Genomic DNA, 16,173 nt, shown 5'->3' with positions numbered 1-16,173 from the left:
ACCGCCCCCGCGGCCCCGCCCCTCCACCTAACCTCCCTCCCCTCACACGAACGGCGAACCAACCCAACTCCTCGGGGAGGGAGCCGGGGAAACGAGAGCCTCGGCTTCGCCTCTCCAACCACACCCCACGTCTCCTCCGCCGCCCCTCGCTCCTTATATACGCGCGCAGCCCCAGCCCCGGCGGCGACCGGTCGATCGATCGCGCGAGGGAATGGTGGTGCTGCCGGGCGGCGAGGCGGGGGGAGCGGGTAGCGGCGGCGCCCCGGCGGGGTCCGGAGGAGGGGCGGCGAGGGTGAAGGGGTCGTGGACGCCCGAGGAGGACGACCTGCTGCGGCGCGCCGTGACGCGGCACGGAGCGCGGAACTGGAGCGTCATCAGCGCGGAGATCCCGGGCCGGTCGGGCAAGTCGTGCCGGCTGCGGTGGTGCAACCAGCTCAGCCCCGGCGTGGAGCGCCGCGCCTTCACGCCGGAGGAGGACGCCCTCATCGTCTCCGCGCACGCGCAGTACGGCAACAAGTGGGCCACCATCGCGCGGATGCTGCACGGCCGCACCGACAACTCCGTCAAGAACCACTGGAACTCCACGCTGCGCCGCCACCGCAGGGCCGCGGCGGCGGCGGCCAACGGCGGCGGGTTGCAGCTGCGCCCGCTCGCGGCGGCGGCGGCGGCGGCGGCGGCGGGCCCTCCGCCCGTCCCGCTCCGGCATCTGTTGGCGGAGTCGGCGCCGGCGCCCCCCGTCGTCCCGTTCCAGCCCCTGGATCTCAAGCGGGAGGACGACGGCGACGACGAGGAGGAAGATGACGAGGACGAGGACGGAAGCAGCGAGGACTCCGTGCTCATGGCGCCGCCCAAGAAGCGCCCTTGCCTCGGCGCCGGCCACACTACGCATCCTTCTCTGCTGGGTGCAGTAAAGCCGCCGCCGGAGCACACCAAGCCTCAGCCACCGACCCCGGCCGCCGAACCGGTCACGTCGCTCACCCTCAGCCTGCCAGGCGGCGGCGGGACTGTCTCCGAGACCCCGGCACCGCGCGGCGCTGCGGCGGTGTCGAGCGTGGATGGAGCTGCGAAGATGCGGGCGAAGCTGGAGCAGGACTGGCCGTGGCTGCTGCCCGTGATTCGGCAGATGATCGGCGAGGAGGTGCAGCGACACCTGCAGGGGGCGAGCGTGCAGGCCTGCTCGCTCGTCGCGTCGCCGGCGGGCGGGGCCGGCGCCGCCGACGGCCAGGACTGATCGGCGTGCGTTCTCAGACGACGAACGGACGGGCGGCGGCCCATCGGCGGCCGAGCTCCACCACCATCTAACCCCTTTAATTTGTTGTTTAATTTCTTGGTTCATCATCGCATGAACAATGTCCATCGCCATCATCATAGGTAGGATCTTAGAACAGTTCCATGGAACAAAATTTTACTTACTCCTGCTAGCAGCAGTAATCCAAGCAAGTTACAGATCGAGACGACTGCAACCATCCGTCCCATAGTAGATTAAATTAAACCTCCATAGATCGATTTTCTCTCTAGGGAAATCAGTTCGTTCGTTTGTTCGTTTGATTATTCGATCCGTGGGTGGATCGGGGTCGAGGGATGGATGGAGCAGTGATGGCTGCTGCCGTTGAGGTGTTTGTTCAGTTGGGCGGTTCAGGTGTGGTTGGGTTTCATGTGTGGGTCATTGAATGTGTTGTGCGTGCGCGCGTGTGCGTTGGGGGCGAGTGGGGTTGGGTGGCGGGCGCGCGGCGTTACCCAACCGAACGAAACCGCCCTGTACGTGGACGTGGCAGCGCACGTACTCCTACGCTGGCTTCCAGCAGCAGTTTTTCAGTTCAGTCCCCGACGGAGTAACAGCTCCACTACTGCTACTACCGTTACAGCTTTTTTTTTTCTTTTGCACACAAAAAAAAAGCTTTGTTGCTTGCTATAGTAAATAGTAGTAGCAGTGAGTCCTCAATATCGCCTACAGAATTAAGGCAGCGTCATCTATATTTAGTACTGTCAGATGAACATATTTTACTGCATTCAACACATATATAGTGCGCATTTTTTTCCCCTTTTGGCAACTCAGCATGGTGGTGTACATCTTGATGGCCGAGAAGCGAGGTCATGGGCCGAGCCGAGTAATTGGCTGCTGCCCTCATATCAAAATCTCAACGGAACATGTCTTTTCAGTTCTGCAATTTCATGATAATAAGTTAATAACTGTCAGACTTCACAGTAAAAACAAAGCCGATGAATCTAAGGCCATGCCCGTGTTTAGTTACAAAATTCCAAAAAAAAATTCCGGCACATGTATGGAGACTTAAATCTAGACGAAATAAAAAAATGCATTGCGACTGCTGTCTGTAAATGGTGAGACAAATCTAATGAACCTAATTAGGCTGTAATCAGACTCTAAATTGCTACAATAATGCTACAGTAAACAACCTATAATGACGGATTAATTAGGCTCATTAGATTCGTCTCGCGATTTACAGACGATAAATGACTTGCATTTGTGAGGGAGTATACATTTCTCTGCAGTTCAGAAGAACGTTTAACGAGATATATACAGACGATCTAGATAAGGCAACACAACAAGATACGGTCGGAGTGCCACAACAAATAGCAAATAAGGTGTTCACCAGCCGTTACGGGAAGCAGCAACAAAAAGAGAGTGCCAGGAGAGGAAAGATGTGAGTAAAAGCTATAACTGACGCGCTTTATTTCAGCACTAGGATGGTGGTAATATACTGATATATACAACCTTGGGAGTACACCTGGATAAATGAAGCAACTAGCCTCCCAACCTTGTACAGCACCAAAATAGATATGTACACGTCTACACGACAGAAGAACATTGGGTACAAGGTAGGGAGGCGAATTACAAGATGGTACAAAGAGGAGCAAATGTGGTTGATGACTGTGAATAGGTCTCTATAGACTTTATCAAAACTACGTGAAGCCTAGCCGGCCTGGTGTTAGATCTGCTGGGTTGGTGGTTACCGTGAGAAAATCACCTGTTACCTGTGCACTATACGGAGCTTTTCTATTGGGCCCCGTTGAGATGGAAATGTACGGCTATATCATGAGATTTATTTCATTGATATCATCCATGGGGATCTCAAGGCCCATCAGATCGAGATCCTGGAATCCATCATCATCGTCCATATTTAACCAGCCGCCAAAGTCAACATCCATTCCTGGCAACTCAAGGTTAGACAAGTCTGGCATTTCAGCATCATTTGAAGTATTTGCTGGATCATCACGTCTAGCAGCAGCAGGAGCTGCTGTGCTTTCCTTTCCATTGCCCGAAGGCATTATTTTGGCTGGAAGCTGTGGATCCCTAGGAGTACTGTTTGATGGAGCGGAGATGTTGGCTGTCTTCTGTTTGGGCTTTGTTTTATTTTTCCTTTCACCTTTGGCATTAGATGATGGTGGACGGCCAGACCTAGCACCATCTCGGTTGTGCCCCTTCCCCTCCCTATCTCTCTCACTTCTCTTTCCTTTTGTATTGCTGACAAGGGAAGTACCAAGCCCCGAGGCTTTCAAAGTTCCTCCTGTTATGCTACCTACAACCTCATCGAGCAACAGTTCCCTTTGTTTTACATTGTTTGTCCAGGGATCTTCCTTCACAAACGACAGATCTGTTAGGTGACTGCTTGCCCGCGAAGCATCTGATGCACTGGCCCTATGAACTGATTTCACTGTTGTATTATCTGCAAACAAGATAATAAATCAGATAGCCGATGGTCAGGCAACGGGAGACAGAAAACAAAGCAAAACAAGAACTGGTAAAAGACACAACACAAATAATTGTTATGGTGACTGCAATACCTTGTGAGGCAGCATCTGGGCTGCTTCTATGAGACGTTGCTGATAAAAACATATCCTTGAAAGTGGGCTCATCAAAGCAACTTGTCCCCACCTCCTCACAGTTTCGGCATCGTGCTAGTGCTCGTTTGACAAAACTTACAGCAGCATGTCTGCCAGCTATATTAATGTTTTTGCTGCTTGAAACATTTGGACCACAGAAAGCCTGGAGATTGGCAGAGAACAGATAATCACTTAAGTATGTTAAACTTATTAAACCTCATAATCCACAAAGCAAGCAGCGCGGCTCAGAGCCAACAAATGTCCCAAAAAGCTGATCTTGCATTTTTTTTTTCTTTATCATGTATTCGGCGCAAGCGTATGCCACTTCTTAGTTCTTATGTAATTATGTGAAACTTGAACATTAAGTGTTAGGCTCAAATGGAGTTCCATATAATGACACAATGCTCAAGCTCAAATGCTGCTGAATGCAGGGGCGGATTTAAAGGGGGGGGCTAGGGGGGCTCTAGCCCCACCTACTGCCCAAAACCTCCATTGAAATCAAAGGAGAAATATGAGAGAAAAAGAGAAAAAAAGGTGAAGAAATGAGTGGAGATAGGAAGGAGGAAGAACCAAGCCCCCCCTAAGTTGAAACTCTGCGTCCGCCACTGGCTGAATGTTACCCACCTCAAATAACTAAAACTACACAGGTTTTAAACTACTGAAGCTGTCTCACTCCCAGTAGTTGGGAACAGCACCAGGGGGGACCAAGTGAAAGCCCTAGCCCTAGATGCGCATTGAAAGAACAAATACTCATGTACATTGCAGAAACTGGTCAGGAAAGGAAAAGTGAAAATACCACTACACTCGCAACACAGTAATTGACATTTTTGGATGCTAAATAAACCATAGAAGTAAATTTGTGTTAGGCCAAGCCAAGAAGGCTGAAATCCTTTTGAAAATAACACAAGAACTTAAAAAACATAAAGATACCAGCAGCACGCTTACAATATTGAAGAACTGTTGGTAATAACATATGTACCTTTTTTTGCCATAAAAAATATGCACCTTTTTTGCCATAAAAATGCATTTGAGTAAATTCTCATTGTATCAAAATGCAAGATACACACATAACTTTTGAAAACATCAACAAAATTTTACATGCCCTGAAAGTGAAAAACATATATACAAATAATGCACCAAGATACTTTTTAAGAACAAGGATGGTGATAAAGGCAATGGATTCATAGAACAAACAGTTCCAGTAAACTTAAAAAGAAACAAAATTTGGTTGATGCATAACCAAATTGGCAATTAGGAAATACATAGTAGTGCATCTAAAATGAAAAATAGCTACATATTGGGAAATTTGTGGGAGTTACCATATATTTCTCGTATGCTCTCAGCAGAAGTCTTTCCATAGCACGCCGTGAGAATTCCCTGTTAATAGTGCATCAAGTATCCATAAGAGTTCGTGACATGGGAATTTGTTTCTGTATTAATCGCCTGTAAACTGGAACTCTCTTTGCGTCCCTTCTTAAATGACAAGCAGTGCTCCTGCTACTTTTCAAAAAAAAAAATGTTTCTGTAAGAGGTGCAAATGGTCTGAAAATACCTCTGCTGAGACTCTTTTGCAGTTCTAACAATACCATCCAGTTTCAATAGCAAATTTTTCTTCTCCACAACCTATGACATCATAAAGTACTACAATTAATGAAGGGTATGTAATAATATAGATATGGGTCAAAGACATCAAAGATCAAGTTGATCAAGAAATGAAAATCACCACATCAAAAAAGGGCAGCAGTTAAAGATGATATGCAATATTGCAGACATGGGTTCAAGATATTAAAAATAATATTTTTTTCTCAAACACAAAGATATTAAAAACAATAGAATGGATCATCAAGAAATATGACACATGCGTGCGCTTAATAAGTTATAAATACCTCTTTATGAAGTTGGCCTTCCAATTTACAGATTTCAGCATCAATATCCTCATCCTCACTCTGTGCAAGATCAGGCTGAAATGGAAACAAGAGGTCAAAACACTAGAAATGATTTGCTAATTGTATGCTATTTGAGTAAATCAAGATTTTATAAAAATGGGGATTCAAATAATTCATAAAACAAAGGATGTTATGAACTGAATCAAAATAACAATACTACTAAGACTAAAATGCTTAAAGTAAGAGGCTATAGAACATTAACATATACCCTGAAGCCTTTTCAAGATCCATCACAGTAAACTATTGTTCCTAATTAAAAAAACTCCATGCTGTAGTTCAATGAATCCAAACAAAAGGATAATATCAAATTTAAGGGGAGAAGTGCAGGACAGAGTAGGATAAGAGCCAAAATAAGATAGCAAGTTTTTCTTATTCTGGCCAAATAGTTCAACATACAAATACTTGTCAAATGAATAGAACAGCATTTATATGGATATGATTGCCTAGCACTTCTATCTAATCCAACATTCATATTATAATGCTATCAAATATTGATATGCTTAAAGGCGCATGAGCGCATCTGATCTGCTTAAATAGATCCACATGATCTTTTCATTCCAAACATTCTAGCAATAGGGGAAATGAAGGTTTTGCTACCATATAAGGAAACAAGTCACCAAAAAAAATATCAAAGCGAGGTGAATCTAAAAAGGAAACAACCAGGAGTTCTTCTTAGCAGTTTCGAACATGACCCATGCAGATGTTAACAGGAAGACACGGAAGAAAACTCAAGGTCAAATAATTTGTTTACAATTTTTTATGTGTCATAAGAATGAAAAAGCATGGGCCCTGATGGTAGAGATCGGGGAGGCTTTGAAGAGGATGAAGGGAGGTAAATCGATGGGCCCTGATGGTATCCCCATTGAGGTGTGGAGATGCCTAGGAGATAGAGCAATAGTATGGTTAACTAAACTTTTTAATCTCATTTTTCGGTCAAACAAGATGCCGAAAGAATGGAGGAGAAGTATATTAGTACCTATCTTCAAAAACAAGGGTGATGTTCAAAGTTGTACTAACTACCGTGGGATTAAGCTGATGAGCCATATGATGAAGCTTTAGGAGAGGGTTATCGAGCATCGCCTAAGAAGAGTGACAAGTGTGACCCAAAACCAATTTGGGTTCATGCCTGGAAGGTCAATCATGGAGGCGATTTTCTTAATACAACAATTGATGGAGAGATATAGGGAACAGAAGAAGGACTTGCACATGGTCTTCATTGACCTTGAGAAGGCATATGACAAAGTACCGAGAAATGTCATGTGGTGGGTCTTGGAGAAGCACAAAGTCCCAACTAAGTACATTACCCTCATTAAGGATATGTACAAGGATGCGACGACGTTTGTCCGGACATGTGATGGCAACACTACTGACTTTCCTATTAACATAGGCCTACACCAGGGGTCAGCATTGAGCCCTTATTTATTTGCTTTAGTGATGAATGAGGTCACAAGGGATATACAAGGTGAGATTCCTTGGTGTATGCTCTTTGCTGATGATGTGGTGCTAGTTGACGAGAGTAGGGCAGGGATTAATAGGAAGTTAGAGCTGTGGAGACGCACGTTAGAGTCGAAAGGGTTCAGACTTAGTAGGACCAAGACCGAGTACATGATGTGCGATTTCAGCGCGACTAGGCATGAGGGGGGAGATGTTAGTCTAGATGGACAAGTGGTGGTCCAGAAGGATACTTTTCGGTATTTAGGATCGGTGCTACAAAAAGATGGCGACATTGATGAAGATGTTAGGCATAGAATTTCAGCTGGCTGGTTGAAATGGCGGCAAGCTTCTGGCATCCTTTGTGACAAGAGAGTGCCACAAAAGTTAAAAGGCAAATTCTATAGGACAGCAATTCGTCCGGCGATGCTATACGGTGCTGAATGTTGGCCTACAAAAAGGCGACATGTCCAGCAACTGAGTGTAGCAGAGATGCGGATGTTGCGGTGGTTTTGCGGGCACACAAGGAGGGATAGAGTCTGGAACGAAGTTATTCGGGATAGGGTCGGAGTGGCACCAATTGAGGAGAAACTTACCCAGCATCGGCTGAGATGGTTTGGACATGTCCAACGAAGGCCTCCTGAGGCGCCGGTGCGTAATGGGGTTCTTGAGCGGGTCGATAATGTAAAGAGGGGTAGAGGTAGACCTAAACTGACGTGGGATGAGTCGGTTAAGAGAGACCTTAAGGATTGGAATATCTCTAAAGAGATAGCTTTGGATAGGAGCGCTTGGAGACTAGCTATCAATGTGCCTGAACCTTGAACTTATTTCTTTCGGGTTTCATCTCTAGCCTACCCCAACTTGCTTGGGAAAAAAGGCTATGTTGTTGTTGTTGTTGTGTAAGAATGAAAAAGCATCAGGGGCATAAAACTATATTGGTGCACATATGCACAAAACTCAATATCATCTCTCCAAGAGGAATGAGATAATTTCCATCACCAACTTGGGCACCCAGATTCAAACCGAGAGATGTGTGTGTGCGTGCGCGCGCGCGCATGTGTGTTCACTGATGCACTCTTCTGTACCTAATGTTTCTTACATAAGAATATCATCTTTAAGGCCAATCCTCATAAAAGTAACACCGTCATGAGTGTAATATGCATATTAGTGAATAAAAAACAATAAGCACAGAACTAAAATAATGCAAAAATATATCAAATAACTAAGACAAATAATAGAAACTTTATGATTATAGAGGGGAAAAAACCTACCACAGGTTCAATAGATACACCGACTTCACTCAGCTCGATGATAATCCTATCACTGAAGCACATCTCGCTGTACTGGAACTCAGGCCACACCTTGGCTTTATCGATGACATTACTGCTTTTATGCGACAGCCCATCATTATATTTCCAGTCAGAATCCATCATCAGACCATTTGGGGCCCTCACTGAAGCTTCGAAATTCATTAAAGGTTCTAATTTATAATTATGTGCATTGGACTTCCATCCCCCTTCGTCAAAATGAATTTCATGTGTATCAAATGGATATCCCTCACTTATGTAAGTGTTGTTGGTAATACTTTCAACCTTATCTTCATCGATCAAAGCTTGAATAAGTCTTTGGCCAACTGAAGACCCTCCTCGTACCCCAATCCCATGGACAAGTTGATCCAGGATAGGTTCAATGCAGCTTGCCTCCCATGCAATGCCATTATCCAATTGATTCAAGACAAAACCATTTCGAAGGGCAGTGTGATCATCTTTATTGCTTGCAGCTGGAGTTGATGGCTGTGAAATGTACTCCAGACCACCCTGTATAGGGGAAAAACCTTAAGCATAGGACTTCATTTAAATCAAGTTATAAAATGAATCCTACCATTTGCATATACAGTAGCTACCCAGAAATACATCGCCACTAAACCAATTTGCTAGTACTGGTACTGGATTGAACAGAGTTACCAAAAGACATAAAGTACCTTATACTTTTGGCCTTCATCTCCTTCTATTGACCTGCTCAAGGTGGAATCGTCTGGCAAATGTATCTAACCAACAAAGTAATCAAGAAAAAATAAATTAATGTACTGAAGAGTAAAATGTCTTTGACACGTTGACTAAGGTAGGCCAAGTCTTTGACACAACAGAAAATCACCCTATTTTACCTGTTGACTAAGATAGGCCACATCTTCTGTAGTTAAAAAGGCGAAGAAAGGTTCAACCTGCCGCCAGAATGGACTTGAATAAGCAGATCCTGCAACAATAAAAAAATATCATTCAAATATTCAATGATTTACAAAAGGAGGAAGTTCAAAAAAGAACAGAATGTGAAGGTAAAGTCAATACTTAGGGCAGCATTTGCTGCAGCAAGAAGTTCCTCATGGTCATCTTCTGATTGCACTGAAAAGTGAACAAGGTAAGTTCAAGAGTGTCCAACAGAAATTGTTGTAATGCATGAAACGCTATAGTCATTAACAAGAGAAGCTGTTGAGCATGTACCTGGAGAGTCTGATTGCAGACTGCTATTGGTATGCCTAGGCCGTGCATTGCCTTTGCGGTCAGATATCTTCTTCATCATTGGTCTTCCAGATTTACTACATGGAAAATTGAGAGTCAGAATATTGATTAGCAAAATACAATTGATTTTTAGCTGAGGAAGAAATCACCTCTCATTTCTCTCTGAGACTGTCCTCACACTTCTTTGTTTTGTAGTTGGAGCATTTTCAAGCTTATCAATTGATACAGGAGTGCCAGGCCTGGTCGGAGTAAAACCCCGTCCAACTCTTCCTTGTCTCCTTGCAGCATCTCCAATATCTTCATCAGCTGATAACTTATTCCTTTTGGAAGGATGCCCAAGCATAGCAATTTTCTGAAAACCAGAGCCATGCCCATCATCCAGTTCATCAGCCCTTTTGCTTTTGTCCCTTAACTTTTTTTCAGCAACTACAGGCTCATCACCTTCAGATCCAGTTGAGAGCCCATGATCTCCCCGTTTTGTTTGTTGAAGACCATTTACAGATGCACGCCTTGGCAGCCCTGCAGAATCTTCATTGACAGGACTATCTAACGAACCTGGTACCAGTGCACCATCCGTGGTGATAATAGGGACCAAATTTGACTTCCTTGCTGAACGGGATATCTTCTGAGGCCTCTGCCCACCCCACTGGGTGGGAGGAGATAATGAATGCGTAGATTTCGTACGTTTAGGATTGCCAGATCCACCAGCAGAAATCAACTTATTTGTACCAGAAGGATGTTCCCAATCATCAGAACTAGCTTGTAAACGATGAATGTTTGGAGATGACTTCAATAATGAACCTGAATTTGATCGGGGTCCCCTGGCAGACCCATTCACCTTCGGTAATGATGTGATGTTACCTCCACTATCATCCTCATTAGGCCTGAAAATAAATGTGTGTGTTTCCAAGTGTGTGAGCTGGGTTGGTGGTGGAATGCTAATCAGAACTGATTAAGCCTCAATGTGGCGTACAAGATAACTACCTAGTTTAATGTGGTAAATAATGGAGTAGAGGAGCACAGAGTGGAACAGGTAAAGAAGCATATCTTACTTGTTAATGGTTCTTGGATTGGGCATTTCTTTATCTAAAACAACTTGACGCTCCCTTTTGTTAGTAGGATGGAAGCCACTGTCTTGGTCACTCCTATTTAAGGGTCGTCCAACAAGACCATTTTGTGCAGAAAGCAAATCTGCTTTACTTGGGCCAGATGCAACAGTTCCAGACCTGTACATTACAGAATATTCAGAGATAAACATATTAACATGTTCCCAATTATGTTCAACAGAAGTTAAGTTGCCCCTTAAAAGAAGCACAAAGGGATAGCATTTCAAATTGATAGAAAATTAGAGATGAAAAACTCCAAGCCTAAGGTTGTTAAATTTCTGACCTGAAACTAGGGGAACTTGCCATTCTCGCCCTACCATCACTACTAAACTTGTGTTGCATGCCTTGTTTCGACTCCCGGTCTACATCAGCGCTCCTCGAAACACCAGCCAATGACATGTCTGCCTTAATGGCAGATCGCTTTTTCTTCATCTTTGGCTTCTCCCAACCATCAATACTAGTTGCCAAACCTCTGATTTTTTCTTCTGAGACAGCAGAACTTCCATTGGTGGCTTTGCCAGGGTCTGAGATTCTATCAACAGGTCCAGGCCCCCTTGATGGACCAGCAGTCCTTGCATCCATCTAACAAATCAGATGACCATCAGGAAAAAATTACAAACAGTACAAAAATCCATAGTACGCTAAATAAGGCACCCAACGACATGATCTCTATGTGAAGGAAGTATCATCAGATGGAAGCTAATAATGGCAATAGAATACATTTAGCATACTAAAAGTAAACAACTAAGCCACACAAAAACACAAATGCATCCAAGGCCTATGTAATGCACAAGGAATGTCACATATATAAATGCGTTCAAAGCAGGCAGCTCGTTCTCTTCTTATCCCAAACCTGAATCCTGATTGTATCATTTTGACAACATAATTGCAACCAACTACTAAAACCTTTTTATAAACAAACAACTAAAAATAATATTTTTAGATACAAGGCACAACCTCAACTATGGATGTACGTATTCTCCTGTTTTGTCCTGCATTCTTTGTCCTCTCTTCTCCTCTCTGAAGTCCAACTTCCATATCATCTGCATTTAAATGGCTTTGAGGAACATTTTTAGGAATGGCTCCTCCAGATGATAACACTCGTTCATTTGATGAACCATCTCCTCGAGAACGTTTTCGTACAATATTGGGACAAAGTTTATCAAGCTTCGTTACAGCACCACCAAAAGCTCTAGATCTTTCCCTGAAAAAATACTCCAAAATTGAACAATTATTGGACAGGAACACAAAGTTACCCACATATAAATCCCTAAACGCTAGGAAAATGCCCCACATGACTACCCCCAGAAGGTAAAAAACAGCATCGCTGCCAAGTCTTGTGTTGATGATGTGTTTCTTTGTAAAAATGGAGATTGTGTTCAAGTATCTGCTACCCCCTTTTATCTGATAAGTTCATCTCAAGATAACAAAGTGATTAATAAAATAATACCTGGCCTTATTTGAGATATCATTAAGATTACTCCTCATGCGTCTGATCTCTTCAATAGAATTTGGTAGATTTCTTCCAAGAGATGGAATTGATGTCGAATCTTCTGCGCTGGTTCCAAAAATGGAACTTATTGATTTCTTAAGATCTAACCGAGATGTCTTGTGATCCACAGTTACAGTTCTTAAGTCCACAGCAAGTGATTGAAGTAGACTGACAGAGTCCACTCCTGCAGACCTTGATGAGCTTGATGCTGGAAACATCGCGTAACCATCACCACCTTCACGAAAGCTTCCTGACCTTTCCAATGAAGCAGTTGCATAGGGCCCACGTTGTGCATTCAAGTATCCATGCCCATCAGGGCTCCCAGACACCAAATCAGATTTTGCACCAGATGCCATTGCCCCCAATTCTGGGAATTTTTAAACCACTAACATGTTGAACACAAGTTCAGAAGGTGACGGCAACTTGGTCTTGCAACCATGAAGCTAAAGGTAGTAATAGAATCTTCAAATCGCTGAAGTACCTGTGAAAACAAACCTCAAAATGATTTCTTTCCACAATTCCAACTACTCAGTTCAAACAACACATAGCATGTCCAAACTCCAAAGTAAGAAGTAAAAGCTAGCTTTTAGACAGAAAAATAGCTCTTCCAAGTTCCAATAATAGGCTACTAACCTAGCAAAAAAAGTATCAGAATGCTCTTATTCCTTTGACATAAAGTATAAGATTTAACAAACAAACTTATTCCTTTTTGTCTATATACTAACCTAGCCAAAAAAATGCTCTTCCAATACTGGAAGCTTCTGAGTAAGAACTATTTCACATAAATGCCAAAAGAAATTAAATGCATTCTAATATGCCAGTGCTGCTTATATATAATAATGTAATGTAATTAAGTTGTAAACTTCTATTAAGATTATTTCCATAAATGCAACAGTAATAAGCTACTAAATGCACCCATCTATATTCCATAACTCTTAACAAATATGACCAGCGCTGAATGAAATCAGCATGATGCAAGTTGCGAACTCATATAAGGGAGGCATCATCCTAGTGATGACCAGTACAAAACTACCATGATCCCGGAGCTAGCAATGCAAAACAACCATGATCCATCCAAATTGCATGGACCTCGAAGCTACAAATGCAAAACCACCATGCTGCTTAATCGTTGTACTCCACTACACAAATGAAGAAGCTCAAACTCCTCTACTTCAATTTAAGACAGAAACAAGCCCATGATGAGCCGCTAGCTAATCGCAGCCCACTGCTAACTATCACACTGCCGTGCGGCACAGAGCAATCGAGAATCCCCACAATACACGCAGAGCGGAGCAAGAGGCCAAAATTGACACCACCAGAACCTAGCACACCCAGCTCAATCCACAAGGCTTCACGCACCGCCCCAGATCTCTGAGATCCCACCAATCCCAGAAAGACGATCCGTCACCATTTCCGACCCAGAGTAGCTCTAGCTCACCCCCGGACCACATCGCCCCACGCGCAAGCGACCGTCCGACCCCTTCCCGGATCCCGCTCCCCAAACCCTTGCCGCGGATGAAGGACACTGCCCACCCAAGGTGGGCCCCACACGTCGGGGACACGTGCCCCGCAAAAGCGCCCTTCCTCCCAAGCTACAGGAGCTACCCGAACCTCTTGCGGACGCCGGAGCTACGCGGAACCGACGCGATTGCTCGCCGGAGTCCGATTGCGCGTAAGGTGGGGAATTAGGGCTTACCGCGCGCGGGGGGATCCGGATCTCCAATCCGGCGACGCGGGGGGTGGTCGGCCGATTTCTCGGGGCGAGGTCCGGAGGAGGAGCTCCTCGAGCCGGAGAACGGAGAGGAGAGAGAAAGCCTCGGTGAAGGCGGAGGAAGGAGCGTAGAGAGAGAAGGGGGAAGGTGGGGTCGCCGTCGGTCTAAACGGAGAGACGGTCGGGCGGCGGGTATATGCCGATGACAGGTGGGACCGGACCCACGTGGCAGTGGCAGAAGGGGGGAGCAGGTGATCTGTTAGAATTTTCTTTTTGTTGCTGATGTTGTTCTTCCGTGCTCCACTTTTATCTGAATTTATGCGCAGATCAAACAAAATAGTGCATTCGCCGCATTACAGCCAAAAGATTTTTGTCTCCCGCTAGGCAGGTATAATATGGAGACATGAAACCTCGCTTAACACACTCCTTCACCTTCGCCTTTGCTAACAAAGCAGCAACTGAAAATCAGGGACATGCCCCCCCCCCCCCCCCCGGTCGAGCACTGACGGATCAACGCTTGACAAGTGCGCTTTAGAGACTCGCTAAAAGTAAAGTAAAACTCCATTTGTTCCATATTGTTGCTCTTTTTTTCTAAGACAAATTTCTCTAATCTTGATTAGATTTGTAAAGACAAAATAGGTGCACGGGTCTCTCAAATTTACTGTGAGGGTCAAATTTGTCCCTAAACTTTTAAAGAAAAAATAGTTTAATCCTTTGACTTTCATTTTTAGGTCAAATCTACTGTGCTCCAAATAGCATAAGATTAATGTGAAAAATCTTGTTTGCCCTTAGCTATTTCTTCCTCTCCTCAATTTGTCTATTGAGCGGTGTTGCGGAAAGTTGAGATAATATATGCATGTTATTCTTGTATGATCTAGATCAAATTAAACAGTAGATCTATTGTGTCCTATTATTGATTAGTCACAACGATACGGTAATGAAAATTGAGTGCTTTTTATCCCACCAATCCATTCCCAACGGAATGGATGGGTTAGGGTGCACTATGGGGTGAAATTATAAAAATATCTCTGAATTATAAATGAAGCTCCACTTTAAAAGAGGATATTATAACTATAAAATAATATATCCCTAACTCAAACTTACCCCTAAATAACCCACTTCATATCCCTATCATATTTTCTCATGCAATCAAAAAACACCATACGCACTTCATACACCTATCCTATTTCCTCATGCTACCCATACAACACCTCGGGGAAACGAAGGGAGGAAATGGGTCATGAAGGGTGTGGATAGATTTTATCCCATATTTGGATATATAGGGTTTGGGGAATAATGATGATTTGGGAAAGGGAAATGAGAGTTTCTTATTCCACCAGAGGAAGGATGGGTTATGGATGGATTATGATGCACTATGATATGATGTGCAATTATAAAAATACTCTCAACTATAAATAAAGCTCCATTTTAAAAGAGGATGTTATAGCCACAAAATAATAGTCCTGTTTGTTTCTGCTTATCTGGATCTCTCTTTTCTGATAAGCAAGATTCTGTGATAAGTCAATTATCTAGAGAATCCCTCACAAAAAAAAATATGGAGAATCAATTGTCTACATAAGCTGGGTGTGTGACAATTTTGACTATTTTGAGTCGATTCTCTTGATTGAATGGTAAATGTCTGAAGTGCCCATGAAGTTGATACTATCTTATTTTTCTTTACTAAATATGAGCATAACTTGATAATTCGTATGCTTTCTAGAGTATCTTGAGTACATAATTATATTAAAATAATATCAAATATACGATAAACCAACCCCTTCGTATAAACCATGCAAACTTTAATCTAGGTCACCGGATTAACATCCAAGGGGGTGCGCAGGGGTGTGTGAGGAGAGGTTTGCAAAAGTGTGATTACAGGCGGGTAGTTAATTGTGTAAAATTATTCAATCCTCCTATGCCCCTTGCATATTAATCCGGTGGCCCAGATTGAAGTTTGTACAGTTTGCACGAAGGAGTTGGTTTGCACCTGATGTGTTCCCTATGTTAAAATCACAAATGAGTAAGTGTTTCATCTGAGGTCCCAAAATATGTCACGCAAGCGTCTGAAACCGACGTGGCATGTGGCGCCATGGTGGCAACTATTTGCAAAAATACCCCTGCATATTTT

At 43.9% G+C, this 16,173-nt stretch overlaps 2 protein-coding genes across 2 annotated transcripts; one reads left to right on the top strand and one right to left on the bottom strand.

Annotated features, from left to right (window-relative positions):
- On the top strand, nucleotides 1-1,454 carry LOC120699045 (transcription factor MYB77-like). The gene has a single exon (XM_039982909.1). It carries the CDS (start codon nucleotides 212-214, stop codon nucleotides 1,229-1,231), a length of 1,020 nt encoding a protein of 339 aa, XP_039838843.1. The 5' UTR covers nucleotides 1-211; the 3' UTR covers nucleotides 1,232-1,454.
- Nucleotides 1,455-2,664: 1,210 nt separating this feature from the next.
- Nucleotides 2,665-14,212, bottom strand: LOC120699044. The gene is made up of 16 exons (XM_039982908.1): nucleotides 14,031-14,212; nucleotides 12,293-12,815; nucleotides 11,800-12,046; nucleotides 11,126-11,424; nucleotides 10,789-10,962; nucleotides 9,886-10,620; nucleotides 9,719-9,813; nucleotides 9,566-9,619; nucleotides 9,385-9,473; nucleotides 9,202-9,267; nucleotides 8,492-9,037; nucleotides 5,730-5,804; nucleotides 5,396-5,466; nucleotides 5,163-5,220; nucleotides 3,805-4,006; nucleotides 2,665-3,686 (listed from the first exon to the last, which is right to left on the bottom strand). The coding sequence occupies exons 2-16, from the start codon at nucleotides 12,688-12,690 to the stop codon at nucleotides 3,049-3,051; spliced, it is 3,747 nt and encodes a 1,248-aa protein (XP_039838842.1). The 5' UTR covers nucleotides 12,691-12,815; nucleotides 14,031-14,212; the 3' UTR covers nucleotides 2,665-3,048.
- Between the last annotated feature and the right edge of the window lie 1,961 nt (nucleotides 14,213-16,173).

This window comes from Panicum virgatum, chromosome 3K (genome assembly GCF_016808335.1).
Source record: "Panicum virgatum strain AP13 chromosome 3K, P.virgatum_v5, whole genome shotgun sequence".
In the NCBI taxonomy this organism is placed as follows: Eukaryota; Viridiplantae; Streptophyta; class Magnoliopsida; order Poales; family Poaceae; genus Panicum; species Panicum virgatum.
Note: the sequence above shows the minus strand (reverse complement) of the source record. Positions and strands in the feature narration are given on the sequence as shown.

Excerpts from the sequence above, each read along its gene's own strand:
- LOC120699045 (XM_039982909.1), top strand. The coding sequence starts at position 212 with ATGGTGGTGCTGCCGGGCGGCGAGGCGGGGGGAGCGGGTAGCGGCGGC.
- LOC120699044 (XM_039982908.1), bottom strand. The coding sequence starts at position 12,690 with ATGGCATCTGGTGCAAAATCTGATTTGGTGTCTGGGAGCCCTGATGGG. Across the intron at positions 12,047-12,292 it reads GATATCTCAAATAAGGCCAG|GGAAAGATCTAGAGCTTTTG; the intron begins GTATTATTTTAT and ends GTATTTTTTCAG. Across the intron at positions 9,620-9,718 it reads TCTGCAATCAGACTCTCCAG|TGCAATCAGAAGATGACCAT; the intron begins GTACATGCTCAA and ends TTCACTTTTCAG.